Source organism: Macrobrachium nipponense, chromosome 14, assembly GCF_015104395.2.
Source record: "Macrobrachium nipponense isolate FS-2020 chromosome 14, ASM1510439v2, whole genome shotgun sequence".
NCBI lineage: Eukaryota > Metazoa > Arthropoda > Malacostraca > Decapoda > Palaemonidae > Macrobrachium > Macrobrachium nipponense.
Window position 1 is genome coordinate 24,947,684 of NC_087207.1, and position 22,737 is coordinate 24,970,420.

General features: G+C 44.7%; 2 protein-coding genes across 2 annotated transcripts in view; one reads left to right on the forward strand and one right to left on the reverse strand.

The window, feature by feature from the left end:
• Window positions 1–22,737, reverse strand: part of LOC135226400 (von Willebrand factor A domain-containing protein 5A-like) — a 442,225-nt gene that overhangs the window by 365,480 nt on the left and 54,008 nt on the right. The gene's annotated exons all lie outside the window — the stretch shown is intronic.
• Window positions 1–22,737, forward strand: part of LOC135226404 (von Willebrand factor A domain-containing protein 5A-like) — a 192,592-nt gene that overhangs the window by 169,106 nt on the left and 749 nt on the right. Inside the window, exons 18-20 of the mRNA XM_064265923.1 lie at window positions 13,286–13,354; window positions 13,711–13,782; window positions 22,086–22,295. Coding sequence (XP_064121993.1) covers window positions 13,286–13,354; window positions 13,711–13,782; window positions 22,086–22,295 — 351 coding nt within the window. The remainder of the gene's footprint in view (window positions 1–13,285; window positions 13,355–13,710; window positions 13,783–22,085; window positions 22,296–22,737) is intronic.

The window sequence follows — 22,737 nt, forward strand, 5'->3', positions numbered from 1 at the left end:
CAAGAGATAAATTATTATTATTATTATTATTATTATTATTATTATTATTATTATTATTTGGCTGGAAAGAGCAGACATATAAATACGTGACAGTGGTTAAAGGCAACGGCCGTATGTATGTTAATAGATTTATATGAGTTAAAATATATGGAATAAGATACAGAAACTGAATATAAGCTAATGTAGCCACCCTGCATTCAAAAGATAGTGCGACGGGGAGAACAGTTGCCATGTTGTGTTTTTAACTATTTGCTGACAGCTTTGTTAGAGTCAATGTTTGCTGCCCGCACTCTTGGCTGACAGCTGGGGCACCAAAGCTGCTTCCCATAGCAAACGGTTATTGGGTTAAAGTGTTAATTTACTCTAGAGGGAAGGGTCGCCAGAAAACCCAGCTAATTACTTTACATCTATTTATTTACAAGAGGCCGTTTACTGGCCTGGAGAAAGAGTAAATGCAGCTTGCCCACACGTGGGGGCCAATATATCTCTCACAAGGGGATAGCTGGCTAAAAATGAGGTTCCCGTAAAAGCTGGCTTTCACAATGGTTCATATGTCTTGCGGTAAAGCATCACTTGGGGGAGCCAAGACTTGGACACGTGACTCAGGGAATCTGGAAAAGATCCCAGATTAGACAAGATAAAAAAAAAAAGGACTTCTTGCACAAGTTACGATTATTCAGTTTCTCTAACATGGGAAAAGGAACTCGTGTTTAACTGAGGTATGCAATGACTTCATTTATCTGGGACGATCACACAAGGGAAGCATGCGGCCACAAGGCAGTGAGAGGAACAAAGGGATATTCAATTGAGTAGAAGTTTGAATTGTGAAAATGGGGAGTAAATAGACACTAGGAGGTAAGGAACTGGCAATATGCTGTTTCACAAGACGTAAATGGGAAGGCTCGTGGCCGGGACATCCGTCCAAGGTCACGACTGGAGCTGACTGAGTCTATATTTCCCCCTCTTTAGCAGGAAATTCCTATCTCTGGATGGGGTGTTTTGGGTTCCCGCCTGAAATCAGCTGATATTTGGTTGAATATGGCGGCTTCTCTAACAATCAAAATATTGAACTAAATGCTGGGTAGACGAGGAGATCAATAAACGTAGCAGCTCCCCCTGTTAAGAAGGCATTCACTCCCTTTCGGGCGTGAAGGCCTTGGCTTAAAAAAGTTGATCGTCTCGACTACCCAGTTCTCCTACTCTAACTGAGGTTTTTTTAGAGCAGCGATACGGCTAATTACAGTGGCCTATCTAACTTATAGGTGGAGATGCTAAGTGTACTAACTTATTGGATTAATGTAGTCTAGCCTAAGTAAGAACTACTGGTTGTCTGTGACGACAATCTACTCTACCCCTAGGTAAGGTTACTTGAAAATTCTTTTTGCTACTACCCTAATGCCCTGGTACTAAATCATTAGCCTAACCCACTCAATACAGTTAATTAGAGACGCAATCATTCCAGAGTGTGGTACGCACAGCAGCGGTTCATCGACTGAATTGTTAAAATACATGATGTGAGGTAATGATGCGTGAGGATGATGAGTGATTAGTGGAGTACCAGGATGGAAATGTAATGAGGTAATTATGACATTTACATGAGGGTTAGTATTACAATTTCTAGGGGTTAGAGGGTTAGTTTACTGGCAGAGATCAGGCTGGCTACCTTCTCTGGGTAGGTGCCAGGATCACTCTGCAAATGAATGTGACACTGTACCTCAGGCACAGGTGTCAAGGAGAGCATGTGGCTCTTTGTTTAATTTGGTGATTTGTTACGTCCCTTCTTCTTCTTCTTATTCCTCCAGGGCCTGGCTATACCAGTCCTAGGAGTAGACGGAGGCACCGACTCTGGTGTGAGGCCAGAAACGCCGTCAGGAGCAGAGGCAGTGGTAGCCTGAGGGATTGCAGGAGAACACCCTACTTCGGTATCTGCAGCAACCGTCGTAGAGGTGGAACCTACTGCAGGGGAGGCCCTCACTCCGGCTGCTGCGACAGCCGTCGTAAGGGTAAGACTCCAGACTGACTCCTGGTCGGGCAGTTCCTGGTTGTCCCGAGGAGGCGTAAAGGTGAGGTCTGCTGGAGGTTCATCCTCGGGCGACAGAGGTGATGTGGAAGTAGACTCATGGACTTGGGATTGGCCATGGGCTGCGGTAAGCTCCATGCCTGTTGGAGGATCTCCTGTTGGAGGATCTCCTGTAGGAGGATCCTTGATAAGGTTAGGCGCCGGCGCTAGCTTGGGGCCAGGCGCAGAGGTCAAGTTCTGTGGTGGCTCTACGTCCAGGCTGGATGGAGCTGGGTACTGCTCAGTGCTGCCAAGTGGCACTGGCAGTGTTGAGGTCGACTGGACCTGTGACGGGTACCGGAGGTGCAATACCTCTCATCGGGCCCTTGGTAATGGGAGACAGAGGCTCCTGTCTCTTTTGGAAGGCTGAGCCTTGTGGAAAATGGACATTGTCCGCTGCTGGTGGCTTGCTAGGGCACCTAGGCCAATTCGTGGAGTGCCCTAGTACGTTGCAGGTTTTGCAATGGAACTGTGAATGATCAATCTCCCTCCTTGGTAACGGGGGAGACTGTTGGTGGACGCACTTCCTGGAGGAAGTAGAATTTCGATGACTCCTTGCTTTGCAGGCGCGCAGCATCCTGCTGCGCCTTCATCCACTGGTCAAGTGTTGGTCCAGTGTAACCGGCCTCCTTCCCCAGAGTTATAAGGGTTAGGAGCTTCTCTAGCTCTATGACAAAGAAGTCGCGGGAAGCAGGGGAAGACTTTTCCCTTAGGCTGCAGTAGAGGCTCGGACAGAGTTGAAAATAATGGCCAGGAAGGGTACTGAATGAAATGGGAGTGCCTACCGTGTAATGTGGCACTCACTTGGAAATGGGTTCTGCGACGTGGTAGAGAAAAAGTCTGAAAAGACTGGGTGCTCTGTGGCACTTGGGAAGTGTCTCGTAAGTTGGTGGCACTTCTGGAATGGCACCTTCTGATGAGGCGGAAAATCAAATAGTGTGTGCTTAAGGGCGTTCCTCACTTGGGAGACGCTGGAATGGGCAACCTGTAAGTCCAATACAGGTGCATGGCACTTATGGAGGCGTTCCTTGGTTGAGTAATCCGAAATGGTGGATACTCTAATGAATGGGCGTTCCGTAGGACGGACACGCAGGTAAAGGGCTACCTGCACGTCGGTACAGGTGCACGGCACTTCAGGAGGCTTTCCTTTTGACAGCACTTAGGCCTGGTATTGCAGCACTTCGTGAGGCGTTCCCTTGTTGAGTGTTCCGAAGGATCACTGACCCTTGTACATGGACACACTAATGAATTGGGCGTTCCGTAAGGACGGACACGCAGGTAAAGAGCTACCTGTACGGCCTGTACAGGTGCAATGAGCACTTATGGAGGCGTTCCTTGGACAGCACTAGTAGTGCTGGTATTGCGGCACTTCGGGAGACGTTCCCTTTGGAGCACTGGTAGCGTGCTGGTGTGTCCCGTCGGACGACACTAAATGCAGTATACTCAAGTATACTGAAATGAAATGGCACTCTGTTCGGGGGCAGAGTGTAATGGTGGAGGAGAGAAAGTAAAAGGTGGGAGTACTGCAGCAGCCAGTCGATGGACAGTGTCAAGAATTAGTGGCACTGTAAAATGGTAAGGCCTGACATGCACTGGTGGTGGCCAGTCCTAGACTGGTAATGACTTCCTTGATGGAAGTAATGAAGGTTGCAGTGGCACACTGTGCGGTTTGTGCTTGCAGTATACGCAAGTCTTTTGGGATACAGAAATGAAAAGACCGCTCGGGCAACGACAGGTAATGGTAATTTGAAAATGCTCAGTCCTTTGCTGAAGTACTCGATAAATTAAATAAATGCTTGCAAAACTGCAATGGACACAGGCGCGTACGTATCACGCTCAGTGTAAATGAAAGACACATGAGACTAAAATAATGATAATTCTGCATGCGTATAAGTAATGGACGTAGTACTCTTGGCTTCGTGAATAATAGGTTCTCTCTCTCTCTCTCTCTCTGAGAGGGTGAAAATGATATATGATGAACTCCCTTGTATTTAATTGAACTAATACTTTTAGTTTTAATATGACGCAACTTGTGTTAAATGATTTACTTACGTTAACGTGTAATGAAAGAATTGCTTTGGATAAGGTTTATGAAAACGATACCGCGCTAGCGATGAACGATGTTTACGTTACTGGTAGCGGCTTGCGCTTATGAAATTATTTGCGTTTACATATGAAATTTACAACGACGCGTTTTGCATTAACAATTCTTGTGATTTACTCTTTGAAGATTTACGTTAACTTTACGTAAGGATACTAGGTCCCTGTGACAAGTGAAAATGACGGTAAGGATTTGAAGATGGAATGTTAGCAAACATTTGTAAATGAGGTTACGTTAAGTACGAAAGGAAATGAAACCTTCGCTCAGCGAGCGAGTGAGCGATGCTAGGTGAAACTCGTGGTGAGGCTAGGAGAGCGCGGTGCTATCAGCGATGGCGAATCAGCTGATTTTCTGTAAACGCGGAGGCGATTTACAACACGAAATTCTAATTTCTTATTCAAGATGAATTACGTTAATTTCTCTGGCAGAATGATAGATACTAGTATCGAGATTGATATTATTTACGTTAAACTTTCAAGACTTACGTTACTTTGCTTAAATCGTTGAGATAATTCTTAAAGGGATAAGAACATGGCTGGCTGTGCGAAACAAAGGTTGGCTGGGAAAGCACATGCGCCGCTAAGCTGACGAAGCTGGCAGGCTTGTACCAGAATTCGTGGCCAAGACCCAAAATCCCTCTGTGCACAATGACAGGTTCACTTCATTTTCCACTCCATCACTGAATGACTTGTGGGTGGTGATGCTCAAGAGCTTTTGTTTTGCCCTGTCCGGGCCCTGCGTTGCTATCTTAAAAGGACTCAGCACCTCAGACCAGGCTGCCACAGACTTTTTGTTAGCACAGGTCGTACAAGAAAGAGGTCCATAGTAATACTATCTCTTTTTGGATACGGGAAGCCATCAGCCGGCATACTTGTCTCTTGATGATTCCACCACCACTTCTGTGCAGGCTAGAGCGCATGACGTTAGGGGTATTGGTCCCTCTCTGGTTTTGAAAAAGAACTTGCTGTACATAGTGCTGAGCGCTGGTACTTGGTTACACCAGTCCATGTTCGCCTCTTTCTATCTTTAGGATGTTGCCCACAGATCTGGGGACACATTTTCCCTGGGCACTGTGGTGGCTGCCCAACAGATTGTGTAACTCATAGTTGCCCCTAACGGGGCACTTTTGTATCTTACCTAAGATGATTGTGTGGATGAGAGAATGTGTGAGTTGGCTGGTTCCTTCTTTCTCTTGTACCTTTCCTTCTTCGTTTGGGCGGGTTAAGGAATAGACATGTCATTCGCTGGACTGGTCTGATACAATGAGTGAGATAGTCATACTGATAGTGTGGGCGCTTAATATGCAAATGTCAAACCCTCTATTCGGTAGCATATGCTCCACTCCTTGGCAAGGAGGAGTTGAGAGTAGTACAAACCCTGGTGTGTTGGTTTGCTATTGGACAGTCAAAGTTTTTCTTTGGTTCCCTACACAATGGTTCTCCCATATATCATTGTACGTCACTCAGGGTCTGAGTAGTTAGATATCAATTTATCTACCTTCTCAACAGGCTTCAGTCCCTCTCCAGAAGTCATTTCTTCTGGAAGCTGGACTGGTGGGTAGGCACCCACCCGGTCTAGGATGTCTTGTACCTCTCTCCAAGTATGAGTTTATCCAATTGTTAAGACCGAAGGTTTGTTCGCGTGTGAACAAACGACAAATTTTCTAAGACCATTTTGTATTTTTCATAGCTACAAACCTGAGGTCTTAACATTATACTGCCCACCTCTAACCGCCCCTCTGTGTGTTAAGACATCCTGAGTTGGGAAAGACTGACGTGATGTCGTAGGTCCTGATCTACACGTGTTGCCAGATATCACAAGATTCCTTGCTTTCATGTTTTTAACCAGATCCAGCTAAGCGCTGGAAATTATCCTATTGTTACGACCTCAGGTTTGTAGCTATGAAAAATACAAATTGTCTTAGAAAATTTGTCATTTCACTCAATTCAATTAATATACAAACAAACCCAGTTTTTGTGATAGCCTTTATAGCCGCCTTTCTACTTTGTGTTAAGAGTCGGCGGCAAAGGTATGCCAACATCTTATTATTTACATACTTTTGCCCTTTAACATGAGGACAAGATATGTATTTAACATGTGGACAAGACATGTATTTAACGTGAGTGATTTTGATCCTGTAATGAGACATGTATTCATCCGTAATTTACACTTATGCTTTGGGAATTACTGAGGGGAACTTCAGAGGTTTGTCCTTTGTTTCGTTTTTTCTGGTAATTTCTCTTCTCCTTCACCCTTTCACTTTCTATGGATGAAGGTAGAAGGGGGGCCGTGTGGTGTTGGTGTTTGGGGGATCTTCTCTCACTTCGGAGGGTGGTGCCCTTGGATGCAAGAGGAATATCCTTATTACTTTAAATCATTTTTTCTCTATTTTACAGACTAACAGTGGTGATTGTGTTTACAGCAGTATTGGCTGGATAGCTCTTCGTATTGGTTATCCTAACCTAGGAATTGTACCTGTGACTCATAGCATATTGTGATACTGATCCTTGAGTGGGTGGTAATCATGTTCATTTACCACTACAGGCAGTCCCCAGGTTGCGACGGGGGTTCCGTTCTTGAGATGCGTTGTAAGCCGAAAATCGTTGTAAGCCGGAACATTGTCAAAATTCCTAAGAAAAACTTACTTTTAATGCTTTGGGTGCACTATAAACTATGTAAACTGCATTCTTATTGCATTTTTCATTAAAAAAAACCTACAAATATTGATTATTTTGCATTTTTGGTGTCATATTTCTTGTGCCAGATCAGCATTGTAGGCGTCATAACCCTGGAAATAATTTCTGATGAATATAATTGAAAAGCGCCTTAACCTCGGAACATCGTAAGCCGAACCCGTCGTAACCGAGGAACTGCCTGTACTACCCTGGAGTTACGTCACTGGACGAAGCTTTTGCCGCTGCCATGTGATGTTTAACTTTTCCTGATGGTAGAAGTCTCGCAGAATTTGGAGGAATCGAAGAGGAAGAGAGCTCGTCATGCGTCATCATCCTCCTCTTCGAGATCATCATATTTTCATCAATCTCCACCCCTTCGACTCCTAAGGCTCTTTGCCGTAGAAGGAGAAGGTTGTCTTCCCCACTAAGAAGTCCCGTCATGGGACTTCTAAGGGTCTGTCTCCTCAACTGAGGAGGTGGTTGAGTCTGAACCATCACGCCGTCCCTAGGGCCTAGTGTGTCGGGAACCGTAGAAGCACAAACTTCGGTTTGCACTTCTGCTGCTAGTCCTAGAGGTTCGCCCTTAAGACTAGTTCCGTGTCAGGCGCTCGTTCGCGAGCCCCCGAGTGCACGTAATCTTCAGATTCGCATGCATCCAGAGTTGTTGATGCTGAGTCCGCTCACCATCATGACTCGGGCACAGGGTGGAAGAAAGGAGCGAGTCGCTCAGGTGACTCGTGCCTTGCCAGTGATCGCTCTCGTGGCGATTGCTCGGTTCTCAGGGTTGACGTGACAGTCCCGCGGGACCGTCCACGCAGAGACCGGTGGCTCCCCATCCAGTCCTCTCGAGAGGTTTCGGCCTCGACGAGGACTTGGACGAGTTGGAGGACGGTATCGGCTCTCTCCAGTCAGGTACACGCTCAGCCCCACCAAGTCTTGGTGGTGGCAGATGCTTAGCCTGCCTTACGAGAGTTTTGTAACCCTCCTCGGGGAAACGTTCTCTCCACCGCTGGTACCTCCGCTCCCGGCGCCAGAGTTTCCACCTCCAGACCAGGAACCGTCTCGGCTGCTTGCCTGCGAGCATCACCAAGTGTACGGTCACCTACGGGTGACCATGCAGCCAAGATCCAGACAGCCGAGTACGCTCACTGTCAGGACCCATGCACAGAGCGGAAGGATGGTAGGAGTCGCTCAGGAGACTCGCCAGACCGGCAACCGTTCGTTACCCAGGGTTGACGTGACGGTCCCACCAGACCTTTCACGTGGCAAGGCTGGGAAGAAGTCCCCCCGGTCTCCAGGAACAGCTTCGGCTACTTATGGGACCATGGCGCGTCACGAGGATGGTGCTCGCTCTCACCGCGTTAGTGGACGCTATCAGGCAATCGCCTGCAGTCCTCCCAGCCTACCGGTTCTGCTGGTAGGCAGGGTAGGAGCGTTAATACGCTACCAGTCGCCAGACCGTCGCTCCCATCGGGACCGAACAGCTCACACGGCTGGGAGCAGCTCCCCTGAGCATGAGAACGACACTGCCATCCTCATTCCAGCGCTTCTCCGCAAGGACACCGCTGGTCTAGACCTGCAGCTCGATCACCACCGTGGGTTGGCGATCGCCTGCAGTCCTCCCAGCCTACCGGTTCTGCTGGTAGGCAAGGTAGGAGCGTCAGGTCTCCCTCACCTGTCCCTTTAACCTCCTTGGGCTACACTGGGAGGAGAGGCGAACGGAAGTGACCGTGAGGAGTGCGCTCCTTACGGTCCGGCCATGAGAGCCTATGAGCCTGGTTTGGTCTTGGGACCGAACAGATCATACGCTCAAGTGGATGGAGGAGAATGGGGGGGTTGGCTGGCGAGGACAATGACGCTTTCCTAGACTCACAGAGTGACCATCACCTCTATTCACGTGACGGTCCCGCTGGACCGCGCAGGCAGAGACCGGTGTGGGCTCCCCCTTCAGTCCTCTTGAGAGGTTTCAACCTCGACGAGGACTGGGACGCGTCAGAGGATGGTATCAGCTCTCTCCTGTCAGATGCACGCTCAGCTCCACCCAGACGACAGTCACGGTGAAGGCAGACGTTTCCCCTACAGTACGAGTTTCGTAACCCTCCTCAGGAAAACGTTTTCTCCAGACAGTAAAGTTTTTCCTAGACTCTCGGAGCGGCCATCACCGCAGGTTGATGGCTGCTCGTGACTCGCTTCCTGGCTGCTAGTTCCGCTGGCAAGGTGAGTAAGAGTGTCCAGTCTTCCTCCCCTATTCCCTCCTCCTATGGCTATGCCGGGAGGGGCGAGATGAGTGGGAGGGATCCTGCAGAGCACTCTCCATAGGATTCAGCGTCGGGGGACTGTGTTCCTGGAGGGACCTTCAGGTCCTACCGGATGTACGTCCACGTCGTTGAGGAAGGATCTTGCCCATTCCTCCTCGATTTCTACAGGAATCGAGGAAGACCACCACCTGATCATCGTCTGACGAAACTCAGGGGGTTTCGCCGAGTGCTTAAAATTCTTCAAAATTTCTAGCTCTCTCCAAGTGTTTTTGTCTTCTATGATCTGCAAATACTTGGGCGAGACCACAGTCCAGAGTGGGCGAGACGAGAATTCCTGATAATTGTTACTACAATAATCGGGAATCTCGCCGAATGCTTGAATTCCTTGGAATTTCTGGCATCTCAAGAGTGCTTTGGTTTTCCTGTAATTTCCAAACACACTGTCGAGGCAGACATTCCTGACAATTGTTATTACGAACTCTGGAGTCTCGCTAAGCCATTAAATTCCTGGAATTTCTAGCATTTGAAGGAAGTGCTGTTGCTAAAGGAAGAATATCTCAGGAGGGGCTCGGCCTGGATGGACCTGACGGTCCGTCGCCTCAGTATGCGGTCACCCCCAGGATACAGAGAAGAACGGGCATTAACAGTCAATCCTCCTCTCTTTTTTTCCCTTTACTTCTTGGTTATACTACCAGAATGATATAAGGGAATAAGAGGAATGGTTTAATCCTAGGATCTTACTGAACATTCGTCAAACCACTCAGGATGGATACCACTGAGAGTTTGAATGCCTCTCCAGTGCTACTGTATAGGGAACATCCAGTTCGGCTTGAACTAATTGTCTTCGGTTATCACCGTAGAAGTCTCCCTTCAGGAAAACTTCACCTTCTCTCTCTTCATTAGAGAATGAAGGAGGTCTGCTTCCAGTCCTTATTCATGTTCCTCGAATGGAAGAGAATTTAGGTTGGGGGTCGATGTACAGGAACCTACAAATATACTATGTATATTTCTCTCGCAACATGCTTCTGTTATCAGTTGAATTTTCCGAGTAGTAGGCACATAACTGTAGTTAATTCTACGGGTATGTGACCAAGATGAATAGTATCTTCTCTTAATTGACCTACAACTCGGGACTGCCTTGCAGGCCTCCCAAGAGTTACCGATTTCGATTTTGAGATACTAGTGGTATTGTTTACAATAGCACCACAGCATTTCCATTCACTGAATAGGGGGGTTTTCTTCCCTCCCAATTCGGTGAAAATGCAAATGCTCGAGCGTATGTTTTTGCACTCAATGGTTCTAGCCGAACGCATTCCTTCATGGAATGGAATACCTGGCAACTCAGGATGACGATAAGTTTAGCAAGAGCTAGCGGTGTACGGCGCTGCCAGCCTGCCTCAGCCAGTACAGCTTGCTCTCCGAGATATGTCGCATGGAATTGTCTCTGTCGAGGCTGACAACCGATTCGAATCTCTGCCCGGCAATCACAGACTTAGGTCTCTGGTTGGCTGGCATTCTTGCATACGTGTATGACCATCTCTCCTTCATTGCCTTTTGCCATTGTGAGAATTTTCAGACAGAGATATCTCACTAGACTTGTTATCATCTTTCTGTTTACCTTACGGTAACAGAAGTCTGTAGCCTAGTCTTCCGCGTTATCGCACCTGCCGCTGCGATGACGCAGAATGATATTCTTCAGACAATCTGAGTTTTTCTTCTAATATACATTTTGTAATTCGTTTTGTATTTCATAAGGTGTGCAATTATTCTTTGTTCACCCCGAATTGTAAATGAATAATGGAAGACTTCGCCTGTTCCCCGCCCTGCCAGCTCTGCTTCCAAGGTGAATAGAAATGTCCTCCCTGATCCAGCCCACCAGAAGCGGTTCTTCAGGCAGTACAATCCCTATGTTTTCATTACTGAAAGACGCTCCCCTTTCATTGCAAACTCTGACTTTCTCACCAAACAGCAATGAAATAGCGGTTTATCTTTTTCAGTCCTCCGTAAACAACAGGGATTAAAGCCATCTTCACTGATTGGTGTCATCGATGGGACTTTTTCTGTGTTCAGAATCTTGAGAGTTTACTTCTCTCGATTCAACTGTGAAGACGTAGGTCCGCATTCACCTTAGTCTTTCACCAGCATATAGTATTGTTTCTCCTTAGTGGAGATTCAACTACTATGAGAACTTCTGTCTTGCCATCAGGGACCTCGGTCTCTAGAAGGCAATTGACTATTGTCTGATGTGCACATGCCTTGAGAGAATCATCATCTCGTCTCCCAACATCAGTGGCGAACAAGACGATTTGTATGGTTGTTCTCGGCATAACCCTGCAAAAGGCGAGTGTCATATGACTACGTCTTGGATGCATGACAGCTCACACTGAGCGCAGTCAGGCGGCAGCTGTTGAAGAGTCTGAGACCGTCATGAGCTACTCTGTGGACTTTGTATTGGTTGATCAAGATCAGTCATTACTTTGTCCTATTGGCGTGTTGCTCTACCCATAAAGGATCGACACCCACCATGGAAGGTCGGTGTCTTTATCCGCTGCGGACTGCCATTGCAGAAGTGTCCGATGACACGTCTTTCTCCGAGGATTACGAGACCGTGAGAGACTTCTCTGCAGTTGGATAGTCCAGTGGATGGGTACATTTCATCACCGAAGAATATGTCTGACAGGAAGATAGATAAGGTCTCATTGCGACCATATTTATCTTTTCCTTCGGGCCTGCCCACAGGTCCTTGGAACCTCATTTCCTTGGACCAGTGGTGGATGCTTGCAGGTTGTGTTTGCTTACCCGGCTCCTTCAAGAGGACAAGTTGCATCTCGCTTATGATGTGCAGTTCTAGAGGTAAGAAGGATGCGAGAGTGGCTGGCCTCTCCACTTTCCCCACCTCCACGGTCTAGGTATATTATACCTAGACCATGCCCACCTCATCCTTCCAGTCCTCTTCTTTTGGGGTGAGGATAGGACTCGAACTTACACTGGCTGGTCGGGTGTTTGATGCAGTAAGCTTACACATAGAGCTTCCTTTCTATGTTTCTTATCAGAATCATAGAAGCAATCCTGCTCACTCCTCTAGCAAGGGGAGGAAGGAGACTGGCAACAATGCAAACCCTTCCCAGAACTTTGCATTAATGCCTCCGAGTCTAAATATTCTTCACAGCCCATTTTCAGATGAGTTACGATTCTCATTCATTTCGAAAAGTCCCAGAAGTCTGACTCTTGGTCATGCAGCTCCTATACTCCGATAAAGTTGTCAGAGGCAGGGCACTCCTCGCTCTTACGACCAGGAGTGCAAAACTCCAGTCAGTTTTAGAGGCTCACTCATATTCCTCTCACCTATCAGTGAGTCTTCCTTATGTAAAGGACCGAGGGTTTGTGTATCATGTAGGAACAAATCACAATTTTTGGAAGTAAATTGTATTTTTCCATACAAACCATATGCCCACCTCATGCTGTCCCTCAATCTGAACCTGGGCTGAAAGGCAAAATGGGGTGTTTACATCCGGGCAGCCTGCCACACGGTAGTTACTGCCTAACCACCTTGTTCAAGAAATTAACGGCCGTAATTCCAGCTACGCCGAAAGTAATTCCTTATGTAAAGGACCTCAGGTTTGTATAGTTAGGAAAAATACAATTCACTCCCAAAAATTGTGATGTTGTGTCTTTTGCTTGGTCTTGTCATTATTTTTTTTCTGGTCGTTTTCATTATTTTTACTTTGTTTTCTTGCAGGCAGCACCACCAATGTCTGTTTTCTTGCAGGCAGCACCACCAATGTCTGTTTTCTTGCAGGCATCACCACCAATGCCTGCTCAACTTTTTAGTGGTGGTAGTGTTAAATTTGGTTCAGTGGTAAATTTCCTTTGAATATTCAAAGTTGGTGTTTGTGTATTGTATAATTATATGTCTAAGATTTATTGAATAATCTCCAAGCGAGTGTTTGTATATACATTTAGAAAGGTGTAAGTTTTACTGAACACCTAAATTGCTTTGCATACCTTGCGTAATCATATTAAATATTCTAATCTTATACATTTGTTAGCTCTTAATTGTAGCATTTCTAGGAACAATCCCTAGGATTAAACTCCCAAGTATTTTCTAGATAAAACAGCCAAATGTTGCTTTCATCCATTCAGTGACATTCATTAACATGCCAAATTTATTGAGTCAAGTCCTTTCTTGCAGGGGGCAGCACCACCACCACCGCCAATACAGCCATCAATAATGCGGGATGGATTGTCATTTGGCTCAATGGTAATTTTCCTTTGAATATTCGAAGTTGGTGTTCGTGTATGTGTACTGTATAATTATAGGCTTAAGATTTATTGAGTATCTCAAGTGAGTGTGTGTATATACATTTAGAAAGGCATGTTTTACTGAATACCTGAATTCCTTTGAATAGTTATAATTGAGTCTAAGGTGGATGTTTGTGTATACATATACGTATCTGCACATGTTTTACTAAACTTCTAAAGTGGGTGTTTGTATATAGTACAAGTAAATTTGTATATAAGTTTACTGAGTATTTGAAGAGTGTGTTTGTATATATAAATCAGCTCATTATTTTTATTTGTTCAGTATTTCATTATTTTTATTTTGTTTCCTTGCAGCCAAATGCAGTACCTGCTCAACCTTGTAGCGGTGGATTTTCATTTGGCTTTGGTTCAACGGTTGGTTCAACGGTAATTTTCCTTTGAATATTCGAAGTTGGTGTTCATGTATGTGTGTGTGTGTGTGTAGTATATAGTGGTAAAATGCAGTCCATTCTGGATTACCACTTATGAGCTTAGAAATAGTTTTTCTATCACCTACTGTAGATTTCTTCTTCTTGATCGAATGCTGGTTTAGGTCTCAGTTACATGTAAAATAATTGCACTTTTTTTTATTATACTTTATATTTAAAGATTAAATACTACAACAAAATTATATGGTTATAGTGAGATCACTTTACCTAGGAAAAAGTTACTTTTCATAAAAAAAATATTTTAAAAAGTATTACATATTTATAAATATTTTGTAGCTTGAAAGGGCATAAAATTTCCTTTCCAGTGATACATATATTATGCCTATTTATATGCTTGACATTGCATATCAGAACACTCAAGGAAAAGTAGGCAGTTATTTCTTTGATTTTCAATTTGGGACTGGCTTCATGATGTCACTGTAATCTGGATGGTTTAAGAGTTGAGGAATGGATATGCACCAGGAGTTAGTGTGATGATCAGCAAGATGGTTGAGGTACAATGGCAAAAGTTTAATTCACTGGATGGCTTTGGGGTGTAAGGTACCTATATCTAAAGATAAATGTTCTGCAAAGAAATGCATGAAAAGACCAGTTATTCCAGTTCGTTAAGAGTGTAAATGATAAGGCTCTGGAATAGGGTTTTTGTAAAGCAATGGTTTCCATTGCTGAAAGAAAAGTGTATATGAATCTGTAGTATTAATTATACTTTGTTTGGAAGTAGATTAGCACACACACGTTTGAAACGAATGCATTTTCTGACACTTCCAGGATTTAATTTGTTTTGATAACCACTTAAGTTGTAATCATATACTCCATTATTTTTCTTCCAGCCAATTAAAAATTATGCATCACAAGGAGACTCTCTACGAGGGGGGAATATGGATCTGTTGATGTTTTTTCCCTATTTTTAAGTGCTGTATTTATATCACAACTGCTGTGGTTACTTTTATGTATTTTCCCAGAACTTCTGATTGAGATTGCTATTTTTAGACTTTTGAATACATATCATCAAAATTTCAGAAGCTGGTTAGCTACTATGTTTTGATAAAGTCTGGCAACTGGTTTGGAAATTTCTATTTTCAACCTCTATCATACAGAGATGTAATGTGTATTGTAATTCTAGAGTTCCAATTATGGTTCATATAAGCTAATTTAAAAGTTTGTAATATACTGAAAATACTTCAGTACAGTACTTGACATTTTCATTTCAAGAAACTGAATGTTTTCCATACAGTAAAATGCTTTAAGAAATTTAATTGGGGCAATAATTGGACCTGTTTTGTATAACTTGCATGAATTGTGCTTGTAGGACAAATAGAAACAGTTTGGCACAAACAGCATATATATCAGTATTCTGTACTACTACTGGTAATAGTAAAGAATAATGCTCTGTATTTAATTTAAAAGTACAGTAAGCACTTTATGCTGACAATTCTATGGCCAGATTATGACTTGGGGAATTATATAGCCATCATTGATATCATCAAGTCCTCGAAAATGGTTTAGATTACCAAATGTAAACAAAATGATATTGTTATGATACAATAAAGTTTGTTCATACTTACCTGGCAGATATATATATAGCTGTATTTTCTGAAGTCCGACAGAAATTCAAAAACTTCCGGCACACACAGTGGTCGGCCAGGTGGTTAGTACCCATTCCCGCCGCTGGGAGGCGGGTATCAGGAACCATTCCCATTTTCTATTCATAATTTTTATTTCCACTGTCCCCTGAGGGGAGGTGGGTGGGTACTTAATTATATATATCTGCCAGGTAAGTATGAACAAACTTTATTGTATCATAACAATATCATTTTGTTCATGAAACTTACCTGTCAGATATATATATAGCTGAATCCCACCGTTGGAGGTGGGAAGGGACAGAATAGAAGGATTTTGGGAAACAAATGCATGCAGATGATTTACATCTTGGTTCCACCTGTTAGCATTGCTGGCTTCGTGGTTATTGCCACGTAAGTCTGCTTGTGCTACTAGAGTTGCCAGCGAGGTAGAGACCTATATAGCTGGTGCACTCCAGATGATCTGTCAACAGGGGCGAGACCACGACGTGACTAGAGCATATTGACCATACCATGAGGGCTAAGAAGTAAAATAAATATAATATATATATATCACCACCTGACCAACCTAGCCAAAGTTAGGTGTGTTAACTAAGGCTTAAGAGTTAAGAAGTCACCGTTGTCGGCGACTCAACTACTAAATTAAGAGCTCTTCCTAACCATTTTCTACAGGATAGGATGAGTGGTACTACTTGCCCCCAAGATTGTGTCTGCAGACACGTATGGCCCTAGCGAGCAGCAGATCTCATATGCCATCTTCACATCTCGCAGGGAGTGTGAATTGAACACAGAGTTGCTTCGCTAAAACATGGTACTCAGGATGTTGCTGAGTGCCATGCTCTGTTGAAATGCTTCCGAGGCCGCGCCCTCACCTCGTGAGCATTCAAATCAAAAGATTTCAAATCTTTGTGCCAACACAATGAAGGAGCTTTTTTTTGAAAGAACTCCTTAACAATAAAGCCAGGGTGTTCTTCGATATGGGCAAGTCTGGTCTTTTCGGAACACTGCAGATTGTCTGTACGACTTCGACTTTCTTGAGTTTTATGTAGATAAAACTTGAGAGACCTGACAGGGCACAGGACTCTCTCTGGCTCCTGCCCAATAACTTGTGCCATCCTTGATTCCAAGCTCCTGGCCCAAGAACAAGACGGGTTTCCATTCTTAGGCCACAACGGAAGGCTTAGAGAACGCACCGCCTTGTGTTCTCTAATGCCAAAACTTCTGACGATGGCTGAAAACCTCACTAACCCTCTTTTTGTCGTATCTAGGGTGGTTAGAAAAAGGCCTTCCTGATCACGTGCAAGAAGTTAACAGGTAGGAGATGTTCGAATGCTTTGACATCAAGAACTTCAGACTATGTCTAAGTTCCATATTGAAAGCTTCGATCTGGACATGCACAGTCAGTCAGTCTGTACTAAAGTCAGGTGACCGACCAGTTGACCAGTCAGACGAATCAAGGACAGCAAGGCTGTACCCTGAAGACCATAAGGCACTATTCTTCGCTGAAGGATGAGTGTCTGGACTGCCTGGGCGATTCAAGCTAAGCAAACCTTGGGGTATGAACGCAACCCAACGTCGTTAGCGAATCAACTCCTGAGCCACTCCTGACTCGAGCTTCTGGTGCCAGGAGAAAGGAGCGAGGAGCAAAAGGCGATTCAGTCCCGAAGGACGAATGCCTGACAGTCCAACCTGGTCTCATGTTAAACGATCATCGGGGGTGTGTAAACGCAACCGACTTCGTCAACAAGAAACTCAGGGCTACTATGTGTCTCCTGATCTCGCACGAGTGTCTGACTCCGAGAAAACAGGTGAGACAAAAAGTAGATGGTGAGCGAGTTTCGAGATTCCACAGAACTCAAAGATCGTGAAGGGCTTTGTTGTTGTTTGACAGAAGCAAATCTCTGAGCCCAAAGGCCGTCAACAACATATTTGCGTATTCTTTAATAGTTGTGACTGCCAGCTTATCCCATTCTTCAAACAGAAAGGGAAGACGGCAATCTTATGCTGTCAACATCTCGATAGTCTGAACGTAGTCAGACTCAGAGCGGAGAGGTTATAGGTACCTTTCGTGTTAAAGTAGACCGACTCTCTCGGAAAAGGTCCTTGGAAGGACGTGACCTCTGTGAATCTAGGATCTTGAAGGGCCAACATGGGCGATTAGCGTCATTGTCGCTCCCTGTGATGGTATAAATCATCTTATTACATTTCCTAAGCGTTTGAAAAAGGGGAAAAGAGACTAAACATCCATCCCTGTTCAATATCATAGCGAAGAGATGTATGAAAGGACGTCCTAAAGTCTCCATAACTCTCAACATACTTCTAAAGAAAGATTCCACTCGGAAGTCAGTAGTTGCTGCCGTCGATCGAGACGATTCGTACGGACTTTTGCAATCCTGTAACGAACCTCTAGAGGATCGTTACATTCTACGCCTGTTGTTATAATAGGCTCTTTCTCGTAAACCCGAACAGGGACCGAGAGAAGATACTTCCTAAGATATGAGAGAGCTGTGGAAGATCAGAGTTGATATGGACCACTGGTTCCAAAAACTCGTTTCCAGGACTGGAGGGACGACAGAATTGCTTCCACTTCTTTCAGATTATGATCCAGGACATCTGAAACCCTCTCCAGATGTCCGGCACCTTCTTTCTATCACCTCAAGTGATACTTAACGCACCGAGAGATGTTCAGAATCATTCCTAGATCTTTAATAAAATTTCAGTTTCCCGGTAGGAAAAAACTGTAGAGGTCTGAATTGCAGTCTATTCAGGGAAACAAACTTCTTTAGGAAGGAAATGGTCCCCAGCAAGCTCATCCATTCCCTCACACAGTATGTTTACTTCCCTAAAAAGGCTGCGCTTTGCCTAAGCAGGAGAGCATATAATAGTGAAATGTTGCGGTAGACTCGTAGTCCTATACCGTGCGGTAACGAGCACCGAAAGGAGTAAGAGATATCTCTGAGAACATTGTAAGGCAAAACGAATGCAATGTTTATTCATTCATGTAAGAAATCCCCTCAATCTTAGGCTAAAGTCCGTGATTGTAGGGCAGAGATACAGTTAGTCAGTCAATCCCGCAGGAGAGAGAGAGACGTAACTGCCAGCACAGAGATACGGTTAGTCAGTCAATCCCGCAGGAGAGAGAGACGTAACCTACAGCGCATGACAGCGAACGAGCTGGTACTGCCTCGTTTGGACTGGCGGAGAGGACAGTGACAGCAGCAGCTTACGATCGTCGTCTCTTAACTTTATGCCTGGGTTGCCAGCTACCCTATTCTACCAAGAAATAGGTCCGTAATTTTTAGCATAAAGAGACTCTCAAGCTGGTATATTTAAGCGAAACAGAAAACGCTAAATATATAGATGCGTTCGTGTCGTCATAACACTACCATACAACGGTAAAAGATAAATCGGAAACTCCTGGAAGGCTGCAGGGAGTAACGATTAAATGTCCTTAAAATAATAGACAATAGACCTCTCGGTTGCCATCCGAAGAGGTAACTACAGCAAGCGTATATGACTTGAACACCAGTAGTAAAATAATGCAAGGCAAAATATGATATTATGCAATAAAGTTTTTTCATACTTACCTGGCAGACATATATACTATAGCTGAATTCGGAAATACAGCTACATACATATCTGACAGGCAAGTTTCATAAACAAAACTCAAGAGAATTGAAGCGGACAGCTCAAGCTTCTCATGTTATTGGACATAAGCGTTCATTGACGTAGTCTACAAGTCTATTTCTTGTACGAGTCTGCGAATGATGAATGAGAGCTCTTCCGAATCTTGTCAATAAGAGCTTATCCGCTTACGCAATATAAAGTTAATGAGAAGTTTGTCAATGAGAACTAACCCATTTACGGGACAAAGAGATATTTTGTCAATGAGGGGATACCCACTTACTTGACAAAACGATAGTATATTGTCAATGGGGGAAATTCACTGAATTGACAAAACGTAATCCAGGAAGTCGAGCATTTTATTTTCGATTCCCGTCTCAAACGAGGAAGGGGCAAGAATCCTGTTAAGAGACGCTTACGACAGGTAGAACGACGATGTTCAATTCGGCAGCGTAGTCCCGACTAGGAACTAACAAAATCTATCATCTGAAAAGCCCTTTCAGATGGGCTAAAAAGCTTGCAAAATTATCCTGGGAAGAGGAAGAAACTCTCCAACCAGCTTCCTCTCCCGTATCAAAATTTATTGGCAGTATGGCAAAGGAAGTCCTGTCTTGCGCTTTCCTGAAGAGCGTCCTTTTGATGAGTGCCTTTGCAAGAATCCTACTGAACGTTGCCGAGAGTCCTGACGTGCAGGACGTCGAGCTTTTACATAACCCATAGCTGCCTTACCGCAAAGTCTTGACTGCGGTAGAGCAAAAGAGATCTTTCCTTGAGCTTTCCATAACTCCATCCAATCCTGGACTTTACGAAAAGCAATATTACTGACAGAGACCTCTATAATTCACGAAACCCGTGGTCTTGCTGGGTTTCGAAAACGAAGTTGCCTTTTCACTTTAAGCTTCCTCCGAAGCACTGCTTACTTCACAGGTGATGTAGAATGGGATCACCGAAGTTAGGTAAAAAATCTTTAGGCCCCCCAAATCAGCTTGAAGACTTCAACAGAAACGTTCAGCCAGGCGACACACCTGGCGTGCGCTGGCGCGCGCGCTCGGCATCCACTGGCTAGCAGCGAGCACGCTCGGCGTCCACTGGCGAGCAGCGAGCACTCTCGGCGTCCACTGGCGCGCGCCGCTCGCGCTCGGTATCCACTGGCGTGCACTCGGCCTCGGCGTCTACTGGTGCGCGCTTGGCGTGCACCCGCGCGCGCCTGGCGTCCATCCGAACGTCCCGTCCAAGCCGAGTGTCAAAAAAAAAAAGCGTGCAGAAAAGCGTCACGCTCCTGACAGGCGTCAATGCAAGCGAAACTGCCTTCAGGGAAGAGCATTAGACATCTCGGAGAGAAAACCGACTGCACGAAGCAGTCTCAGGTGAAGGGTTGATCGTGTGAGAATACGCGGGGCGAGGGAACGCCTTCTTATTCTCACAGCAACAAGCTAGGACGTCCGCGCTCAAAAGCGTCCTGCTAATATGACTTGCTTTCCCTTTTCTCGGTGGAAAGACGTACACGAGTTCAGGCGACGTTCGCCTTCTTACTTCTCACTGCAACGCATGACGAGAGAGAGAGAGAGGACGTGAAACGTCCTCTTCTATAAAGCTTCTATTTAGAGGGCGCGAGTCCTTCCGAAAGCTCCAAACCCTGCGCAGGGAGGACGCTTCGGAGGACGAGAAGCAATCCTTCAGGATTCGTGCACGCACTTTGGCAGCCTGGGAGTAACTTCAGGTCTGCCGAAGGCACGTCAGATCGGTGGGAGTTCCTCGTAACCCTCCTTCGGCTTTCGACATGCTCTCTCCCTGTTCCTGGGAGTCAAGCAGAGGTCCCGGCCTAGAGGCGAAATAAGGCCGATCTGACGCACCCTCCACTACACAAGGGGCACTGTCACTGCACTTAGCCACTTCACTTTTGCTCTCCAAAGCCAGCACTTTCGATTCTAAGTTACGAATCGATAGAGTATCAGAGAAAGGTCAATACCCTCTACAGAAACTGTTTAGGGCCCGAAGGCAACATTACAGGGTTAGGAGTAACAACTACAGAAGTAGCACTCTTCACCACAATGATAGGAGAGCGAGCACCTTAGATTCCAAGATACAGATGGAATCTATAACGTAAAGGGCATTACCTCACGATACATATTTATAGCCCGTAGGCCATACTACAGGGTTTAGGCAAAATAAAGTCTACAGGTAGGTTAGCCTACCCTGACTTTGTTTACTGATTAATTGCGTACATACGAATCATACGTCTTCCTTACGGAATTAGACAAAGTCTCACACTCCTTACATGACAAATCTCAACAAAGAAGCAAGACACATAGCCCTCGTGCATATCGAGTGCGGAACTACCGAAGCTTTCGGTAGCCACACCCTATCTTAGCAGACAACACCCTCTGAAACTAGCCTAACTAGATTCAGATATACAAAAATGAATCATATTCAAAACAATTTAAGATAGCGTATGCCTAGCCACAAATCCAAGTCAATAAATCAAAAGACAATTAGGATATTTAGCGGCCATGAAGTTTCCAAAATCCTAAGACGGAGGTACTGAAAACAGGTGTTTCCAGCACCGGCGACAGAAAAATTATGAATAGAAAATGGGAATGGTTCCTGATACCCGCCTCCCAGCGGCGGGAATGGGTACTAACCACCTGGCCGACCACTGTGTGTGCCGGAAGTTTTTGAATTTCTGTCGGACTTCAGAAAATACAGCTAGTATATATATATCTGACAGGTAAGTTTCATGAACAAACTAGTACATATTGTTGTCTCCTCAGCTACATCATTCAAACTCAACTTTTGCAAGCTCTTGCACAGAAGAAGGATTTTTCTCTTCAGATAAGAAGGCAGTGAAAGTAGAACAAAAATTTAAAACTTATCATGAATTAGTAAATGCTTGCTACCTTTAGTAGTATTACAGTTGCACAAACTGTATATTTACACAAAGAATACCAGTAAGTTAAAAGAATTTTTGCTAAAATCTATCCCAGCAAATGTCAATAATTAAGCTTCACAAGCTAAATCTGGATTTTCTTGAATGCAGGCAGCAGACATGGATATGGATGAGGATGAGAATGGGGATTTGGGTGCGGCAGCAGAATCTGTGAGAGGGGGACATTCTCCAGTGGATTATGGGAAAGATCTTATGGCTGTGGTTAGTCTTCAGAAGTTTGATGGATCCTGGACCCTGGAAGATGTGGTGAAGATCACATCACTGCCTCGCTCGCTTCTTGATGGTGCAACTACGTACAAGGTATGGTCATTATTTTCCGTATTTGTGTTTATTGCTCTATATATTGTTTTACAAAATTAAGAATTAGAGAGAATTTATCTTATTAATCCAGTATTTGATTTTACATATATAACAAAGGTATGTAAACAACCATGTATTCAATGCATGGAGATTAAAGATATCTCAACAAAAAAGAGAAACAAAGGTCAAGGTTGATGATTGGGGTGCAAAGTGCTCTTGTAGGACTAGATAGTGACTGAGAATTGTGAAAATATGGTACATTGAAACTATCACAGTGTGCGTTTTCATTGTGTTTTGTTCTTTTAGACAGTTTATTGCAAAATATCTGAAAATAATGGCTAAGAAACACCATGGTATTTTTAAAAAATAAAGGCACAATAGGAGAAAGGATTAACAGAGGTGTTGAGGTGCCGTTTGTGTGCAAGTTCAGCATAAGAAGCAA